A 20261-nucleotide genomic window follows, 5' to 3' on the forward strand; every position below is an offset into this window, starting at 1 on the left:
TTCGTTTGCATTGTAAATATCCTCGGGAGAATATTCAGCAATAATTTTTGACCACTCAATCTTAATCCATGCATCAGATGATAAAAAAATCAGTACTTTTTTCTTCACTATGAATACATTTGTACACAATATTCTCTCATTTTTCCATATATTAAACCATCTATCAGTAGCAGTGAAATTTTCTTTTCTCATTGTTTTTGCAAGTTCTGCTTTTTGACACATCCAAGGTCCATTAATCGAAGCATTCTTTTCACAAATATTACTAAACCAAATTTTTAATGCTGATTCAACTTTAGTATCCCCTACCAGATCAGGCTCTCTTCCGATTCATGTTCTCATAGTAAGAGCTGGAGTTTCAATGTTTGATCTGTTTTTTTGAGATCTTACACAAGAGTGATTGTGAAATTTTTAAATGTACAGCTGCACTACACTGACTCATTTTGGACAACTTATCATATCACTCCAAAAATCTTTCCTTTTCTTGAAAAGATAAATCTTTATGTTTTTTGCTTGCTTCTGCCATAATGCTAAAGGCTGTTTTAATGAGCACTTAAAGTCAAATTCAGTTACTGAATGAGAGCATGAAAATAAACTCAAGAAATCATAATTCGACTGTATTTATACCCACCTGCATTTTCCTGGAAAATATAAGATTTCCGGAAGAATAAGATTAAAAGAAGATTAACACAAAAGTCAGATTTCGACATATGATCTTTGTCAAATTTTCTCCTGATTAACCCTTAAAGTTCTTAATTCTGGGATTAAGAGGCTGAACATTCAAGGATTTTGATAACAAGTGGAACTTTGATTATGATAGATGGATTATTTTTAATTCATTTTAAATTGTGAGTTTTGGGACTGACTGATTTTGATAACAATAGCCAATTGATACTATTTTCTGCAGTTACAATAAGCTGATTTTACTGTATAAGACAGAATTTATTATTGTTCTAGGTGTTTATCAGAACTTTCTAGAACCCCCCCCTTCCCATATATATCTATGTACCAATGAAGATGCCTTGGTGACCCAAAGCAAAATGCTGGCTTGGTAATTATCTAAAGAAATTGAGTTAATTATTAGCTTTAGAAATCAGTTTTATTCCACTAAATCTCAACATGAGTACATACATATTGGTATGCAACCACCACCTACTATGCTGATGTGATTAGCAGTGGTGTTAAATTAAACAATCATATATTTTTTTTTTTTTTTAACTACTGTATCGTCCAGGTATAAAAGCTGTTTAATTCTTTCTTAACGTTAGACAAATTTGCTGCTTCAATAACCCGTTGCCTGAAGACTGTTCATTCTCCCATATTTTTCAAGTCCTAAAACTAAAAATGAAGCTTATTTGTTTTAACTCTTCAAACATTTTATCATTCCCTCTAGTACAACCTGGTTCAACCCATTGCAACAAACTCCTGTCTCTTCTATGTATTCATTGAACTGACTTATAAATTTCAGTGCGATCTCTATCCCCTGTTAGATAAATTTGACAAATTAGAGATTGCCAATTGATATTGAAACCATCATGATAAAATTTTTCTGTAATCAAATAATTGTTTGACTACTTAGTATCTCACACTATGAGAGTATTCTCAGAAAATATTGGTAGCGAAAATCAATTTTCATGATCCATAAGTATTGTTAGAAGAAAATATTCTAAAAAATATTTTTTCTTATTTTAAATATAGCAAAATGCATTACATTTTAAAAATTAGTATGCTGATATGGAATAACAAAAGATAGTGCAGTTGACTCTTACTGATAAACCCATGTGCATTAACAAACTACCAGAAAGTTCTGGCGAGCTTCAATAGGCACTAGCATTACTCTAAAGAAAATCTGCTGCAGCAAACTCTGTTTCTTGTGCTCTCTATGACTTCACTATAGTAAAAGTCAGCTGTTTATAAGTGAAAATATATTTATGCTGAAATGTAAATTTTCTCCATCATTTAAATTAGTATTTCAATAATTGAATGTTTTACTGAAAAGTAAGTTTACCTTTTTTTTTTTCCAGATACCTGCTGCGTGGTTGACATTATTTGATGTGATATTCCTACTAATATTTATCCCTCTAATGGATAGAGTTATTTATCCATATCTGGATCGAAACGGTTCTCAGATTCCAATGTTATCCCGAATGAAATTTGGTATGATCTTTTCTGCGCTGTCTGTGTTTGTAGCTGGAGGTTTAGAAGTGTATCGCCTCAAGCTTGCTCAGTTAGGGTAAGTTAAATTTGAAATCTGTTTATGACTGTTTTGAACAAGGTGGAGATAATTAAATTCTGATGGGAGAAATGAAGCTAACCAATTGATTTGAACAAACAACATGAGCACATACAATTTACTATTGAAATTGAAAATCAGAACTTGCTTCGTTCCTGGATCCACTAGTCACACGTCTTCCCTCAGGCAGTCTATCCTTCACTATTTACCGTAAGCCTACACACACTGGTCAATATATACATGCTAACTCATATCACCACCTTTCGCAGAAATTTGGAGTCATCAACACCCTCAAAAACAGAGCTATAACAATTTGCTCTAATGAACAAGCTCTTAAACAAGAATTAAAACTTATAACAATACATTTATAAATAACAGATATAGCAAAAATACTATTAATAAAATTCTTCATAAAACTTCATCAAAAAATAATATAGATTACAGTAAAACCATAACACTCTCATACGTTAAAGGGTTATCAGAAAAAATCAATAGAATCCTACATCATTATAATCTTAATGCCACTTTTAAACCACCTTTAAAAGTAAAAAACATATTCAACACCTCTAAGGATCCTTTCCCCCATTGGCTCGTCCTGGAGTTTATTGTTAAACTCCAGGATGAGAATAAATATAATAATTAAATTAAATGTAATAATTTTGGTGAAGCAGGCCTCTCAGATCATGCTCTTAACACCCTACATTGAATTGATTAGAAAAGTATCTTGTTCTTCACATCATACAAAAACTTGGTATGAATGGAAATTTAAAGAAGCCTATGAAATTTTGATTAACTACCCTAATCTTAATAATAATGGGGGGAGCTTAAAAATCCCAAAAATTTGGATGGCACACATTCAACCTACTTAGTTTCCAGCATGCTCTGACTTTAGGACTCTATGCACTTTTCATTTTTTATTGGCCACTATCCGTACCAGTTGAAATTTATATGTATACTTATATAAGTAATTTTATTTTCTGTTTATTTATTTATCTATCTATTATTTTATGCATGAACATATTACTCTCCAGCTTAATTAACTTTGTAACCTAATAGATAATAAGTATCTATTAGGTTACAAATAAGACTCTAGCTTTGATATAGAGAGGTTTTTTTTTTTTTAACACCAGATGTCAGGTAAATAATTTTAACAGTTGATCAGTAACTTTAGCATGCCATGTAGATTGTAGTGCAGCTTGTTTCTTTGTATATATACGTATACTCCAGAAGATGACCTTAATGGGAAGGTCGAAACGTCGAGTGTATGTGTTTTAGTTTATATTAACTTAAAGTTTTACTCTAAATGGTAGTTGTATCCATAATTTTTCGTAATGTATTCTGATCACCGTGTAAGCATGAAAGAAAGACACTTTGACTTTATTAACTTGGAGATTCTCTACAATCTCCATATGAATTAATCATGAGTGGGAGATGCATATCAGAACAACATTTTGATACTTCAAATGAAAAAGTGAAAATTCACATGAAGCAGGGAATGCTTCTGAAAATAGCAAATAAAAATGTTACAGCAGCAGCATTATCATCAATTTCCTGATATGAACCCTTAAGGATGTAAAGATTACTATGACAGCACATGATTAAGCTTACATTATTACTAATCTCCAATCAACAATTTTTCTCTAAATTAGTTTATTACTTGTCAGCACTCCACTATTGGCATATATAACAATTTAGTCTTCTAAGGCCTTCTGACAACCTTTGTTCTCTGTCTAGGTCTTCTGATTGCCATCTTGGCATCAAATGCCTGTTTTATATAAGTATTTAATATTTTATGTAAGTGACCATACCACTCTAGATTAGCATTCTCATGCAATCTTGAATGCTAACAATGTCAAGTTTCTTCCTAATATCTTCATTTTAATATCATCATCATGCATATCAAGGATTTAAGCCTAGCATGGCCTATTCCGGCCTTAGAAGTCATCGCTGAATCGTTTAAGAGGACGTTCTGGTTTTCTTTTTCCTAATGGCTTGTACTTTAAGGCTTGTTTTGGTAATCTTTCTGTTTTCATTCTTTGAACGTGTTCCATCCATTTATGTTTATATTTTTTAATTTTTTCTATTACTGGTTCTTGGTTTAATTCTTTCATAATTTCTTCATTTCTTTTGTGATCAAATAGGGTATACTTTGCAGTTTTTCTCATAAACTTTATTTCTGCTGTTGTTAATCTTTGTCTTTTTGTTTTATTGTCCAGATTTAGCTTCCATACATTAAGACTGGTAGGGCTAATGAATTGTATACTTTTAGTCTTTTTTGTTTTTGAACTAGGTTTGGTTTAAATATAGATTTAATTACACCTGTTATTTTTAAATATTTTGCAATTTTTACATTTATATCTTTTTCATTTTCATATGTGATCATACATCCTAGGTAGTTAAATGAATTCACCTGTTCTAAGATCTTGTTATCTATTACTATTTTAGTTCTTGCTGGATCTTGTCCTTTAAAGGCCATAGTTTTTGATTTTTCTGTTGATATTATCATACCATAATCTTTGGATATCTCATTTAAATCTAAAATAGCTTTCTGTAGTTTATCTTCAGAATTTGTAATTATTATTTGGTCGTTGGCAAAGAGGAGAGTGTTTAAGTTTACTGTAGGAGAAAGTTTAATTCCTTGATGTAAATTTTTATTCCATTTTATTATTATTTCATTTAAGTAAATATTAAAAAGAGTTGCTGAGAGGGGGCATCCCTGTGGGACCCCTTGGTTTATCTCTCTTGTATATGTTAGCTCGTGATTTAATCTTATTTGTATTTGATTATTTTCATATATACTTGTGATAGCTTTTAGGATATTATTTGGTATTTGTCTTTCTTTTAATATGTTAAATAATATGTTTCTTTTAACTTTGTCAAATGCTTTTTCAAAGTCAATAAATGAAATATGTGTTTCTAAATTGTATTCTCTTCTTTTCTCTATTATTAATTTTAGGCAAAAGGCCGGGTCTATACATGATCATCCTTTTCTAAATCCATTCTGTACTTCTAAAATAAAGTTTTCGGAATATTTCATTAGTTTGCTATTTAAGATTCTGCTATATATTTTGTAACAGGAATTTAGTATACTGATACCTCTATAATTTTTAGGGTCATCTCTATTACCTTTTTTAAAGATAGGAATCACAATTGCTTTTCTCCATTCTATTGTGGGGATACCAGTTGAATAAATTTTATTTAAAAATAATACGAGTCTTTTTTGAATCTAGTTCTTGCATATTTATATAGTTCTGAACCTAGCTTATCTTCTCCAGGTGATTTTCTGTTTCTTGTTTCTTTCAGGCTGATTTCTAATTCTTTAGTTATTTCCTTTTCATTTTCGTTAATTGTTTGCCAGTTGTCTTTTTTAAAATATTTGTCTGTCCACAATTCTGTGTAGTAATTTAGAAATTCTTCTAATTTCAATTCAGTGTTTAATTTTATGTTTTCTTTGGTATCTGCATTTAAGTGTTTCAAAATTGTATATACATTTGGTCTTATTTTATATAAATCATGTTCTAAATTAGAAACAAATTTGTTCCATGATTCTCTGTCTTTTTCTGACTTCTCTTTTAGCTATGGCTCTTATTCTTTTATATTCTATTTCATCTTCTAATCTTTTACTGCTTAACCATTTGTAATAGGTTTCTTTTTGATTATTTCTTTCATTGTATCAACCCAGATCTTCAGTTTTTTCCTTTTATTGAATTTTTTGGTCTTTCCTAAGCTTTCATTTGCTGCTGCATTTAGTATCGTTTTTATATTAAGCTATTCTATTTCTATTTCTTCATTTTGTTTTATTTCGTCTAGATATTGGTTAATTCTTTGTTCACATAGCCATTGTACATTTGTGTCATTCAATAGTCTAGTTTTATAAACAAATGTTTCAATTTTTCTTTCTGTTCTTGTTACTTGTCGCCATTTAGGTGGTAATCTTAATTTTATTTTAACAAGGAAGTGGTCACTGCTTATATCATATCCTCTGTGAACTCTAACATCTAGTGAAAATGTTGATGTCTTTTCATTTAGTATAAAGTAATCTAATATTGATTTCCATCCTCTTGCTGCCCAAGTATATTTATGTATGTCTTTATGTTTATAGAAGGAATTCATTACTTTTAGGTTATTATAAACTACAAAGTCAATCAATTTTTTACCATTCCTGTTTAGAGTATGTTCTCCATGTATTCCTATATTATTATTAATTTTCGTGTTTCCAATTCTTGCATTTAAGTCTCCTGCTAAAATTACATAATCATTTTTATTTATTTTATTATATATGTTTTGTAGATTAGCATTCTCACACAATCTTGAATGCTAACAATGTCAAGTTTCTTCCTATTATCTGCATTTTAATATGATTCTGCAATTGATATTATCTGTTCAAGGCCACCAGTTTTTCCCAGAACTTTCATATCCGTGATCTCTAATCTTTGATCAAGTGCTTTGTTTTTAACCCAACTCTCAGATCCGGAACTTAAAACTGGTTTGAACACTATTCTTGCATACTGCTAGTTTAGTGATTTGGCTAATTTCTCTTTTAATCCATATAAATTTAATAAACTGGCTCTCTACATTACCATCTTTGTTTGTTCTGTAGTCTATTTCCATTTTTAATTTCCATCTTCACTAAAAACTGTGTGTAAATAGCTGAAATATTTTACTTTTTATGTAGGTTTTTCCATTGAGAATGCAACTTAAGTTTTCTGTGTTCCTGCCTATTTTCATACTTTTATATTAGAGCAAAGTATGACATCTCTGATGTCATACTTTGCTCTAATATCATCTCAAACATACTTTGTTCTAATATCATACTCGATGCCAATTTCTTTCATCATGTAATCTATATAGATGATGAATAAGAGTGGAGATAGTTCACATTCTTATCTTACATCTGATTTTACATCAAACTATCTTTCTGTATTTCCTTCAATTCTGACTTCTGACTTACAACTTAAATATAGACTATCTATTGCTCAATATTCGTATAATATTCTATTTACCCCATTTAACTGTAGCATTACGAAAAGCTTTTCTCCATGAACCCTGTAGAAATTACAAATATCTGTAATTCAGTTCCTTTTCCAGATGTACAGAACTGAATTACAGATGTTTGTTATATTCCTATAATTTTCAACTAATTTGTCATAAAGTGAAATTCTGATCTTGGCAACCAGCAATAAGGATTCTGCCACTCACAATGTAATTCAGTTGATTTTTAGCTTTCACATTAAACCCACCTCTGAACTCAAGCCATGGAAGAATTTGGAGAAACTCGCATGTTTGTCTTTGACATTTCAATGGCATTTGATTGGGTTTGGCACAAGGGCCTACTTAGCAAACTGCCATCCTGTAGTCTGTCTTCGCATTCTTCAACTGGATCACCAACTTTCTCACTGTTGCTCACTACATGTCATGGTGGATGGTTTCCTCTCTTCAGATTTTCCTATCAATGGAGGAGTAATCAGAGTTCTGTTCTTTCACCCACTCCCTCTTCCTCTTGTATATAAATGACCTCCTATCACAGACTTCCAATCCTATTCATAGCTTTGTCAAACATTATAATGCTCAAGAATTTGAATTCTCAAGATGGCCAGTGGCCTGAACTCCAATTTTCTAGCTAAATCCCAATGGGAGGCAAGGACAACCTTGTAGACTTCAATGACACCAAAACGCAGTCCTCTCTGATCTCTCGAAGAAAGAGCTTGCAACCTTCCCTCTTACCTTCAACAATACTCAGACATCCAAACACAATCAAATTTCCCTACTTGGACTCACCTACACCTCTTATCTCAACTATAGCATCTGTAGCTACCAAAAACTTGGTATACGTTTTTGCACTACTTCACACCTGCTACTACTATGTTCACTGGGCATCTACAGATGCTGTATGGTCACTCCGATGCTTGGTGATGTGCCACACCAGGCCTTGCCATGTAGTCCTGTTGTTTGCTTTTCTGGCAGCCTCAACTCGCTTAAGATCAGTCACCCCACACATGCCATCCATCCATCCATCTAATTGATGGTCTACTCCTGCCTCTTTTTCCAGGAACTTTACCTTCTATTACTGTTCTGAGAAGCCCCCCCCCCCCTTCCATCCTTTCTATGTGTCCAAAATATTTTAATTTTCTTCTGTCAATATCCTTAAGGAGCCTTAAAGTTCTGCCAATCTTTTCTAACACCCATTCATTTGTATGCCTTTCAGTATATGATATCCTCAACATCCTTCTGTAACACCACATCTCAAAAGCAGATATCCATTTCTTATCTGACTTCTTTAGGTTTCAAGTGTTACAGCCACAATTCGTTGTTGGAAAAACAACTGCATCCACAATCCTCAACTTTGTTCCCATGGAGATAGATCCATCCCTCCAGATTTTAGACAGGTCTTTGACTGTTGTTTTAGCCATTCCTAACCTTTTTCTGATGTCTTCTGAACAGCAATTCTTCACATTAATAATGGATCCCAGATACTCAAACTTGCTGACTTCCTCAATTCTTTTTCCATTAAGGTACACTTGTTTCTCAAGAGCTTCTCTGTTTGTATTTCCTTTGAGAACCATAATCTTTGTCTTGCTAGGATTGAATTGAAATCATTTGTTATTACTGATCTAGTTAACTTTGTCAAGAGTTAGTCCTAGTTCTTCCTGTCATTACAAAGGAGTACTGTATAATCAGCATACTTCAGATTACTGATCAATCTACTTCCTATCCTAATTCCTGTCCTGGCTGAGCTCATCCAATGCTTCTTCATGCATGATGTCCTCTGCATATATACTAAACAAGTGAGGAGAAAGTAAACATCCTTGCCTAACTCTTTTTCCAACTTGAAGCCAGTCAGTCAATCCAACACCTGTTCTCACCATGGCTTCTTGCTCCTTATACAAGTTGGCTATCAACCTGATAGCGTGTTAAGGAAAACCCATTCTTTTCATAACTTCCCACAATTATACATGCTCAATACAGTCAAAAGCTTTAGAGTATTCTAAGAAACACATTACCAGAGGGAGTCTGAATTCTTTATATTTTTCTGTGATCTGTGTAAGGCAAAGGATCTGATCTCTGGTGCCCTTACCTTTCCTAAAACCTGCTTGTTCCTTGGGCATCTGCCTCAACTTTGGCCTCAATCCTGTTTAGCATGATCTTCAATAAAATTTTGCTTGCATGAGATATCAAACTAATAGCTCTATAATTATTGCATGCCTTCATATCACCTTTCTTATGTAGTGGTATGAAAACTGACTTCTTCCAGTCTCTAGGCCATGATCCTGTCTCCCATATCCTTGTAATCAATCTATGAAACACTCTTATCCCTCCATCCCCTGTGGCCTTAATTAACTCTGCTGGGATTTCATCTGCACCTGTGGCCTTATTGCTGTTAAGCTGCTTAACTGCTCTTTCAACTTCATGCCTAAATGGAGGAGGTTCCAAATCAAAATTTTCCTGGTGGGAGGGCTCCACATTTTCTTTATTCACTCTGCTGTACAGTTCCTCACAGTATTTTTTCCATCTGTTTTTGATTTCGAACTCTTCTGTTAGTAATGATCCATTCCTGTCTTTGATGACATTCAATTTAGGCTTAAACTTGTGCTTTAAGTCACAAACTAAATAAAACATCCTTTTATAATTGTGCCTTCTCATCTGGAACTCTATTTCTTCACATTTGTTAGTATAGAACTTTTCCTTGTCCTGCTCGATGGTTCTTCTGAGTTCTCTATGTAATCTCTTGTATTCTTCAGTCCCTGTGTCTCTTTGTTTTTCCAACTGCCTTCTTTTGATTAGTTCCCATGTTGAATCTGATATCCACGGGTCTCTTTGTCTTCTTATTGGGCCGAGATACTTCTTCGCTGTATCCTGTATTATCAGCTTGATTCCTTCCCAAAGCATTTCTGGTGAGTTCTCCTCATTGGTCTCCAAAAAATCATCCAACTGAGTTGATGTTTCTTCTGTGAATCCACCAGGAATTACTCTAACATCCAATCTTGTGGGATGTGCCTGATCTGGAAGTTTTTGGAGTCTTAGTTTGGCTTTTACTAGCTGATGGTCTGTACCACAATCTACTCCAGTACAAGTATGCACATCAGAGATGCTTGTCTTCCACTGCTGGAGAGCAAGGATGTAATCAATCTGGTGCCTTGACCTATGAATGTTAGATGTCCAAGTATAGGTCTGTCGTGGATGTTTCTGGAAGCAGATATTGGTAATAAGTAATCTGTTAGCACGGGCAAATTCCAACAGTCTTTCACCACAGGTGTTGCATTCGCCCAGACCAAACACGCCACACTCCGGCCTGACTCATACTCTTTCCCACTTTTGCATTTAAGTCCCCTAAGATGTACAGTATATCTTTCCTTGGTGGACAGTCCAAAACAGTTTGTAAGTTTTCATAGAATTCCTTACTCTCTTCTTCAGGCCTATACATTGTGCCTTAAGTCTAATAGAGAGTATCTTATCATTAATGGGGTTATAACCATGAAGGCTTCTTGCCTGAGCTGTCTTCAGTATCACAGCTATCCCATGATGTTTTAGTCACCACCTGAGTAAATAACTAGCTTACCATCCTGTCTTTTGGAGTGACCTTCTCCATTCCATCTGGTCTCTGTAATTCCCAGGATGTCAATTTTATACCTATCCATATCTTTACAGACAATTTCAAGAGTACCCATCTGTAAACCCGGACATTCCATGTGCCTATGTAAAATTCCTTTCTAAGATTAATCTTATACCTTCTGTGTTGCTCATTCACAGTATCACTGACTTTGACTGTAATATTCTTCTCAAAAAGGTCCCTCTGCCTAAGCCCTGAACGCGGCTCTGATTATTCTGCTCGACAGCCGATGCAGCATGAGATGCCTCATAAGGCACAACCATATTAGCATTTTGGATTGAAGTCACTGCAAGAAAAAAGTGGTAGAGTTTCGCATTTCATGATTTTATCAGTCTACAGATAATATAACAGATGTATATTACATGAATTCTCGGGGGGGGGACTCTGTAAACTCTAGAGAGCGTGTCCCCTGGGTGGCGGATAGGGGAGCCCACCGTGTGTGTGTGTGTGTGTGTGCGTATGTATGTATGGTAGGGTGGTCCGAATATGCTGAATAAGGCCTCATGGACCAACAGGGCCATAAGGAGCAATCATCTTGATTGTAAGAGAAGTGGCTTTCCCATGGGCCCCAGCTGGATCTATCCTCTTCTTCTACTTTGAGGAAGATCCACTTACTTTAATCCATTCTCTAAGGCCTTATCAGCCAACTCTTCTTATTTTATTACCCTTATGCTATTAGAGTACTCGAGGGCCATGGGGTCTTTTCATTTCTGGCCTTACAACTGTGCACTCTCTATAAACCTTACTATAATTCTTCTATAATCTACTCTTTTCCCCTTCAATATACCCTATTCCTCTTATGGCTTTAAATTTGGAAGAAGGCTAGTTCAGAAGCCTTAAGGTAACAGCCATACCACTGAACTATTCCATCGTGAGGCTAGTCCCCTGACATGGAGAACATAATTCTACTTGTAAGCTGACAGAAAAAGATAATCAGATTGAATCTATGGAAAACGACCCTGAAATGGAAAAGGTAAAACAAAAATGGAAACGACAAAATATAATACACATCATCATCATTAGTGTTCTGTCTCTTGACAGGTCCAATGGTATAACTCAGCAGATTCTCTTCCCCCAATTTCCTCTGTCTCTTGCTTCCTCCTTCATTTCCTGATATCTTCTTGTTCCCATTATATCATCAAGCATTGTTAGTCGTATTCTTCCTCTTGGTCGCTTTCCTTCAATTTTCCTTTCTATCATTCTTTTCAGTAGGCTGTCTCCTCTTAATACATGTCCTATTCAGTTATGCTTTCTTCTTCTTCTTATGGTCTTTAGTAAATTCCTTTCTTCTTCAACTCTTTGTAATACTTCTTCATTGGTGATTTTTTTCAGTCCACTTTATTTTCTCCATAACCACATTTCAAATGCCTCCAACATTTTAGCTTATTTCTTCCTAATTGTCCATGTTTCTGACCCATATAAGGTCATACTCCAAATATAGCACTTAATAAGCCTTTTCTTTAGATTTTTATTCATTTTATTAATAAACAAATTTTTCTTGCTATAAAAGGCATATTTTTCTTTGCTAATTCTTTCTTTTATTTCCATGTCACATTTTCCATTTTCTTGTATTTTACTACCAAGGTATTTGTATTGTCTCACTTGCTCTATACTTTCTCCATTCATCATCACCTTGATACTTCCTGGTTTCCTGGAGACTCTCATCACTTTTGTTTTCTTTGCGTTAATTTTCATACCATATTTCTTGCATATATTTTCAGAATTAGGTGCTGAAGTTCATCTTCGGTATTAGCTAATATTGCTTGATCATCTGCAAATCTAATATTTTGTATTGTTCTTCCTCCAATAGTGATTCCTCTTTCCTCTTCATAAAATGCTTCTTTTATCATTTCTTCTGCAAATATATTGAAGAGCATCAGTGACAGGCAGCATCCCTGTCTTACACCTCTGCCAATCACACATTTTTTAGTTTTTCCTACTTTTGTCTTTATTATGGCCATCTGGTTCATATATAATTCAGCTATTAACCTTCGGTCTCTCCAATCTGAACCTATTTTGCGTAATATTTCCATCAGATTTTCCCATTTCACCATGTCAAATGCTTTTTCAAGGTCGATGAAACAAATATTTACTTCTATATTCCTTTTGCATATGGTCCTCATTACTCCAATTGCATCTCTGTTTCCTCTGTCTTTTCTAAATCCAAATTGATCATCCCCCAGAAAATACTCCACTCTATTATACAATCTTTGATTTAATATTCTTAGCAGTACTTTGGAGGCATGTGAGAATATGCTCATAGTTCTGTAGTCACTGCACTTAGCAGGATTGCTTTTCTTTTCAATGTATAAGAATACTCTCTGTGAAATCTTTAGGCCATACCTCCTGTTTTGTAAATGAGGTTGCAGTTTCCATGTTTCTGTTATACCTTTGTTCTCCAGTTGTTTTAGGATTTCACTAGGTATTCCATCCACTCCTTCCATCTTTCCACTTTTTAATTCCTTAATTGTTGTTTCTACTTCTCTCTTTAGTATTTCAGGATCTTTTTCTTCTGTTGAGATTTCATTTTGCTCTTCCAATTCAATTTTTTTTGGTCTTTCATTTTTTGTGTAAAGTTGTTTGATGTATTCCTTCCATCTTTCACTCTGTATTTCAATATCATAAATCAGTTTTCCTTGCTTATCTTCTAATGGCAGATTTCTTATGCTTTTTTTAATATTTGTAATTTCTTTTGCTTTTTCAAACATTTTATCATATCGTCCCCTTTTTTTCATTTCTTCAATTTCTTTGCATTCTGTTTTTAACCATTCCTCTCTTGCTTTATCAGTTTCTCTTCTCAGTTCATTATTTAGTACTTTGTATTTTCATCTTCCCTCTTCAGTGTTTACATTTTTCCATCTTCTTCTTTCTTCCATTTTTCTTATCATTTCATTTGTAATCCATGGCTTTTTAATTCTTTTCCCTTCCACAAAACCTATCTCTTCAGCAGCTGTTTCATATATCAAGTTTTTCAGTTGATTCCATTTTGCATTAGCATCCAAAGTTTCTTCAGATATATTCTCTTTGTTCCTTATTTTATTTTCCAGTTCTTCTCTGAATTTCCTACCTGCATCTCCTTTGAGTTTTTCTAGGTTCCACCTTTTCTTGCTTTTACCTTTGTTTATTTTCTTATATCATATTCTTAATTCCATAACAAGCAAATTATGGTCTGAGTCAATATCAGCTCCTGGATATGTTGATATCCTTTTTACACTGTTTCTGTACCTGTTTTGTATTAACATATAATCAATCTGGTATCTTGCGATATCACCTGGCATTTCCATGTATATATTCTTCTCAATGGAAGTTTAAACCAAGTATTACCAATGATTAGTTTGTGTCTTTTACAAAACTCTATAAGTCTTTCACCTCTCTCATTCCTTTTTCCAAGGCCATATCTTCCTGTTATTCCCTTCTCTACCTTTTCACCTACTACCGCATTCCAGTTTCCCATCCAGATGGTACACCTTTTAGTTCTGTCTTCTTCCATTATCTCTTCTATTTGATTATATATCTCTTCTACTTCATTTTCATCATGGTCACTTGTGGGCATATATATCTGTATAATCATTATGTCCACAGGCTTTGCTTTCAGTTTAATCATAATCAGCCTGTCACTTTTATATATTATTTTTTCTACTGAATTTTTAACCTTTTCATTCAAAACAAATGCTACTCCATTTTCCCCCCATATTCTACAGGAATATATAATTCTATAACCATCACTTTCAAAATCTCCTATATCTTCCCATCTGACTTCACTTAGACCAACCACATCCAATTTATTCCTCTCCATTTCTTTCTTCAAGTTCTCTAATTTACCAGCTCTTAACATTGTTCTTACATTCCAAGTTGCAACATGTATAGTTTCCATCTCATTCTCTCTTAGATGTCTTATTTTCTTCCCATTTTCCTCAATACTTGGGATCCCATCCTCATTGTCCATTTGAGGATTTCGTAGGTTAACGACCTGAGAAGCCTCATTTCTTCTTCTGCTGGGCATGACATCCATAGTTTGCCGATAGACCCCATTTTTGCCAGTTGTGGAAACTAAATTTGCCGAGTTCACCATATTTCTTGGAAATAATACTGAGGTGGTTTCCCATTGCCCTCCTCAGGAAACCATTATGGTATGGTTTCAAACCTGGGAGAGCAGCAGACTCCCACTGCTTAAAAATAGGCTACTCCTCTCACTACTAAAGGTTGAAAATAAAGTAAATAGAAAAGATTCACCCCTAGCACTCGAATTACTCTAATAGCATTGGGAGGAAGGAACAAGAAGAAGAGAGAAAGTATAAAGAAAGAAGATAGGGACCAGTCTACAGATAATATAACAGACACACATTACATGAAGTAAGGCATGGTCCAGCATCAGGTACCTCGGGTTTGCCATTCCCGTACTCACTATAGTGAGCCCTTGAGGATGATACATGATACACATAGCAAACTGGAATGCAAGAAGAATAGCATATAAAGAAATAGAATTAGACCAACTATTAAATGAAAGAAATTTTAAAATAGCAGTAATCACTGAAACAAAAAAGAAATTAAAAGGAACTACGAGAACTGAAAATTTTAACGTGATATACAGTGGAGTTGACAGAGACCATAGAGCACAAGCAGGAGTCATGATTTGGATTCATAACTCCCTTTCAAAACAGTTAAAACATTATAAATTATGGAATGAAAGAATAATAGAAGTTAGAATAAAAATAGATAGAGGCTATTTAACAATAATTGGTTTATATGCTCCAGAAGAAGAAAGAGAACAGGATGATATTCATTTTTATAATCAGCTACAAAACATACATAATAAAATAAATATGATTGTGTAATTTTAGCAAGAGACTTAAATACAAGAATTGGAAATATGAAAATTAATAATAATATAGGAATACATGGAGAACATACTCTAAACAGGAATGGTAAAAAATTGATTGACTTTGTAGTTTATAATAACCTAAAAATAATGAATTCCTTCTATAAACATAAAGACACACATAAATATACTTGGGCAGCAAGAGGATGAAAATCAATATTAGATTATTTTATATTAAATGAAAAGACATCAAAATTTTCACTAGATGTTAGAGTTCACAGAGGATATGAAATAAGCAGTGACCACTTCCTTGTTAAAATAAAATTAAGATTACCACCTAAATGGCTACAAGTAACAAGAACAGAAAGAAAATTTGAAACATTTGTTTATAAAACTAGACTATTGAATGACACAAATATACAATGGCTATATGAACAAAGAATTAACCAATATCTAGACAAAATGAAGAAATGGAAATAGAATGGCTTAATATAAAAACAATACTAAATGCAGCAGCAAATGAAAGCTTAGGAAAGACCAAAAAATTCAATAAAAGGAAAAAACTGAAGATCTGAGATGATACAATCAAAGAAATAATCAAAAAGAAAGAAGAAGCTTATCACAAATGGCTAAGCAATAAAAAATTAGAAGATGAAATAGAGTATAAAAGAATAAGAGCCATAGCTAAAAGAGAAGTCAGTAAAAGACATAGAGAATCATGGAACAAATTTGTTTCTAATTTAGAACATGATTTTGAAACACTTAAATGCAGATACCAAAGAAAACATAAAATTAAACACTGAATTGAAATTAGAAGAATTTCTAAATTACTACTCAGAATTGTGGACAGACAAGTATTTTAAAAAAGACAACTGGCAAACAATTAACGAAAATGAAAAGGAAATAACTAAAGAAGAATTAGAAATCAGCCTGAAAGAAACAAGAAACAGAAAATCACCTGGAAAAGATAAGCTAGGTTCAGAACTATATAAATATGCAGGAACTAGATTCAAAGAAAGACTTATTATTTTTAAATGAAATTTATTCAACTGGTATCCCCACCCCCCAATAGAATGGAGAAAAGCAATTATGATTCCTAACTTTAAAAAAGGTAATAGAGATGACCCTAAAATATATAGCAGAATCTTAAATAGCAAAGTAAAGAAATATTCCGAAAACTTTATTTTAGAAGTACAGAATGGATTTAGAAAAGGACGATCATGTATAGACCCGGCCTTTTGCCTAAAATTAATAATAGAGAAAAGAAGAGAATACAATTTAGAAACACATATTTCATTTATTGACTTTGAAAAAGCATTTGACAAAGTTAAAATAAACATATTATTTAACATATTAAAAGAAAGACAAATACCAAATAATATTCTAAAAGCTATCACAAGTATATATAATAAAATAATCAAACACAAATAGGATTAAATCACAAGCTATCATATACGAGAGAGATAAACCAAGGGGTCCGACAGGGATGTCCCCTCTCAGCAACTCTTTTTAATATTTACTTAAATGAAATAATAATAAAATGGAATAAAAATTTACATCAAGGAATTAAACTTTCTCCTACAGTGAACTTAAACACTCTCCTCTTTGCCGACGACCAAATAATAATTACAAATTCTGAAGATAACTTACAGAAAGCCATTTTAGGTCTAAATGAGATAGCCAAATGATTATGGTATAATAATATCAACAGAAAAAATCAAAAACTATTGCCTTTAAAGGACCAGATCCAGCAAGAACTAAAATAGTAATAGATAACAAGATCTTAGAACAGGTGAATTCATTTAACTACCTAGGATGTATGATCACGTATGAAAAAGATATAAACGTAAAAATTGCAAAATATTTAAAAATAACAGATGTAATTAACTCTATATTTAAACCAAACCTAGTTCAAAAACAAACCAGACTAAAAGTATATAATACATTAGTCCTACCAGTCTTAATGTATGGAAGCGAAATGTGGACAATAAAACAAAAAGACAAACAAAGATTAATAACTGCAGAAATGAAGTTTATGAGAAAAACTGCAAAGTATGTCCTATTTGATCACAAAAGAAACGAAGAAATTATGAAAGAATTAAACCAAGAACCAGTAATAGAAAAAATTAAAAAATATAAACATAAATGGATGGAACACGTTCAAAGAATGAAAACAGAAAGATTACCAAAATAATAATGTATATCCTAGTTGACGTTGTAATTTCCTTAAATCATTTAGTAAAAAATGCATAACCAATGTCTAAGCCTTTCCATGAGAATTACCAAAATAAGCCTTAAAGTACAAGCCATTAGGAAAAAGAAAACCAGGACATCCTCTTAAACGATTCAACGATGACTTCTAAGGCCAGAACAGGCCATGCTAGGCCTAAATCCTTGATACGCATGATGATATTACATGAAGTAAGTCACGGTCCATCATCAGGTACCTTGGGTTTGCCATGCTTGTACTCACTAAAGTGAGCCCTTGAGGCTAACTCCTGCTAACTCTATACAAATCCCAAATCTGCCTACCCTTAGAATATTGCTCCCATATTTGGAGTGGTGCACCTAAAATCCTCTCTGAGATTGCTCGATTCTTTTCAGAAGAGGGCAATCTGGCTAGTTAATGATCCCTCTCTCTCACATATCCACTTCAATCCCTCTCTCGCAGACATTGCATTTCTGCATTGTGATACTTTCATGGACAGTGCTCTCTGAATTGGCCACTATTATTCCACTTTTATCCAAAATCATTAAAACCAGAGCCACTGCTAACCAACATCTTTTACAGGCCATCTTGAAACTTACTGAATCATCTTCACTGCCTCTTCTTTCATTCCATCTACTTCTGTTTTTTGGAACTGCCTTCCGCAGAGAATACAACTGTCAGCTGTTCAAAAAAAAAAAAACCTCCATTTGTTCTGAACTCAGCTTGTTCTTCTCCTAGTTTCTCATTTTTCTCAACCTTTTTCTCACGTATGCTTGTATAAAACTTGTCCAGAACACTTTGCAGAGAAATTCCTCTGCAATTTTCACATTCAAATTTATTCTCCTTTTTAAATATTTCCCATATTTAAAAAGGAGAATAAATTTGATTTATTCTCCTTCTTATCTGGAATTTAACCTTCTGGCTAAGTCCTCTGAATTATGCAGTGGCTATGGCTACACTGCAAAACTGTTATACCTCCAAAATTTGAGCATTTTTGGTGGAATATCGTTTATTCCAGTTGAATTTATATGTTTCAGGTACTTTGAAAGATTAATAAATTAAACAAGGTCATAGAAAATATTCAAGTGGAATGTAATCAGGAGTGCATGTTAGTTGCACTTTAGATAGAAAAGGTCATCACAAACCAGAAATTTGGAAAGGCAGCTGATGATAGTACATTATGGCAGACGATGGCAGCTGACCAGAAAATTTCAACTATGGAAGTGTAGCAGTTTTTCATTTGCTGTGCTACATGATTCAAGTGACCTGGTCAGAATGTTGAATTAAAGATGGTTGGAGCTCTCGTAGTTCCCATCCATAAAAAAAAGGGGAATAAAACAATGCAAAAATTCGAGCAATTTTTCCCTACTAAATGTTCAAGGTAAATAAATTGCATGCAAGCATACTTGAGAAAAGGCCAAGAAAAATTGAGGAAGGGAAACATAATAAAGAGCAAGCTGGATTCAAGCCAAATAGAGGTTGTCATGATCAGATTTCACTTTAAGATAAATAGTTGAGAAATCATGGGAATATAACAAGGATCTGTATTTATTTTTTTTTTGGAAAAGGCTTATGAAAAGGTATCTGGAGAAAAGCTGTTTGAAACACTGCAGTTATGTGGTGTAAAATGGTATATTATATGAAGCAGTACATAGTCTTTATTTGAACTATATGTCAGCAGTTAGAATTGATGGAGATATAGGAGATGGTTTGATGTTAAATCAAGTGTGAGACAAGGGTGCACATTATATCCACTGTTATTCATCATCTGTGTAGATCACATGATAAAAGAAAGTGACATTAAAACTGACATCAAAATCGGAAATGTTAATCTGAGCTCTTTATTATAAAGCAAATTATGCTGATTTACTTTATACCGATTCCTAAAGAAATTCAGTACAAGTCTGCAGGATTCCCTGTCTTAATGGAATAATGGTTTGATGTTAAAGGGTGACCGACATTTATGTGGATTGACAAAGTAAGAAATGCTTTAGAATACCAAAATATGAAATCTGAACAGTATTTCAGTCCTAGCAAATTGAAATTTGAAGGAAAATTGTTGATAGAAAGCTAGTAATGATGTAAACTTCTCATATAGAACTACTACTATTATAATATATGTACATATGCTTTGGGGATGTACAGATATTATAATATGTCATCATATCACGATGATGATGACGTATTATGGCTGAGATACATTGTGAACCAGCTATCATTCTTATATAATTTCTCACCTAGAAAATCAAGAGATCTACACATGTGTAATTATTTATCTCAAAATGACACTGCATAAGGCTTACTATAACTAAAATTATGGATTGAGGTACGTAATGACCACCAACTATGCGCTGCACTCCTTTTACCTGCTAAAGTATGAAATTTTATGAATTCT

The 20261-nt window shown here is 33.3% G+C and overlaps 1 protein-coding gene across 1 annotated transcript in view; it reads left to right on the top strand.

The window, feature by feature from the left end:
- Nucleotides 1-20261, top strand: part of LOC150097932 (solute carrier family 15 member 4-like) — a 91835-nt gene that overhangs the window by 54964 nt on the left and 16610 nt on the right. Inside the window, exon 6 of the mRNA XM_090406630.1 lies at nucleotides 2022-2230. Within this exon, the coding sequence (XP_090262756.1) occupies nucleotides 2022-2230 (209 nt within the window). The remainder of the gene's footprint in view (nucleotides 1-2021; nucleotides 2231-20261) is intronic.

This window comes from Typopeltis vanoorti, chromosome 16, assembly GCF_054136105.1.
Source record: "Typopeltis vanoorti isolate ZY-2024b chromosome 16, IOZ_Tvanoo_1.0, whole genome shotgun sequence".
NCBI classification, from domain to species: domain Eukaryota; kingdom Metazoa; phylum Arthropoda; class Arachnida; order Uropygi; family Thelyphonidae; genus Typopeltis; species Typopeltis vanoorti.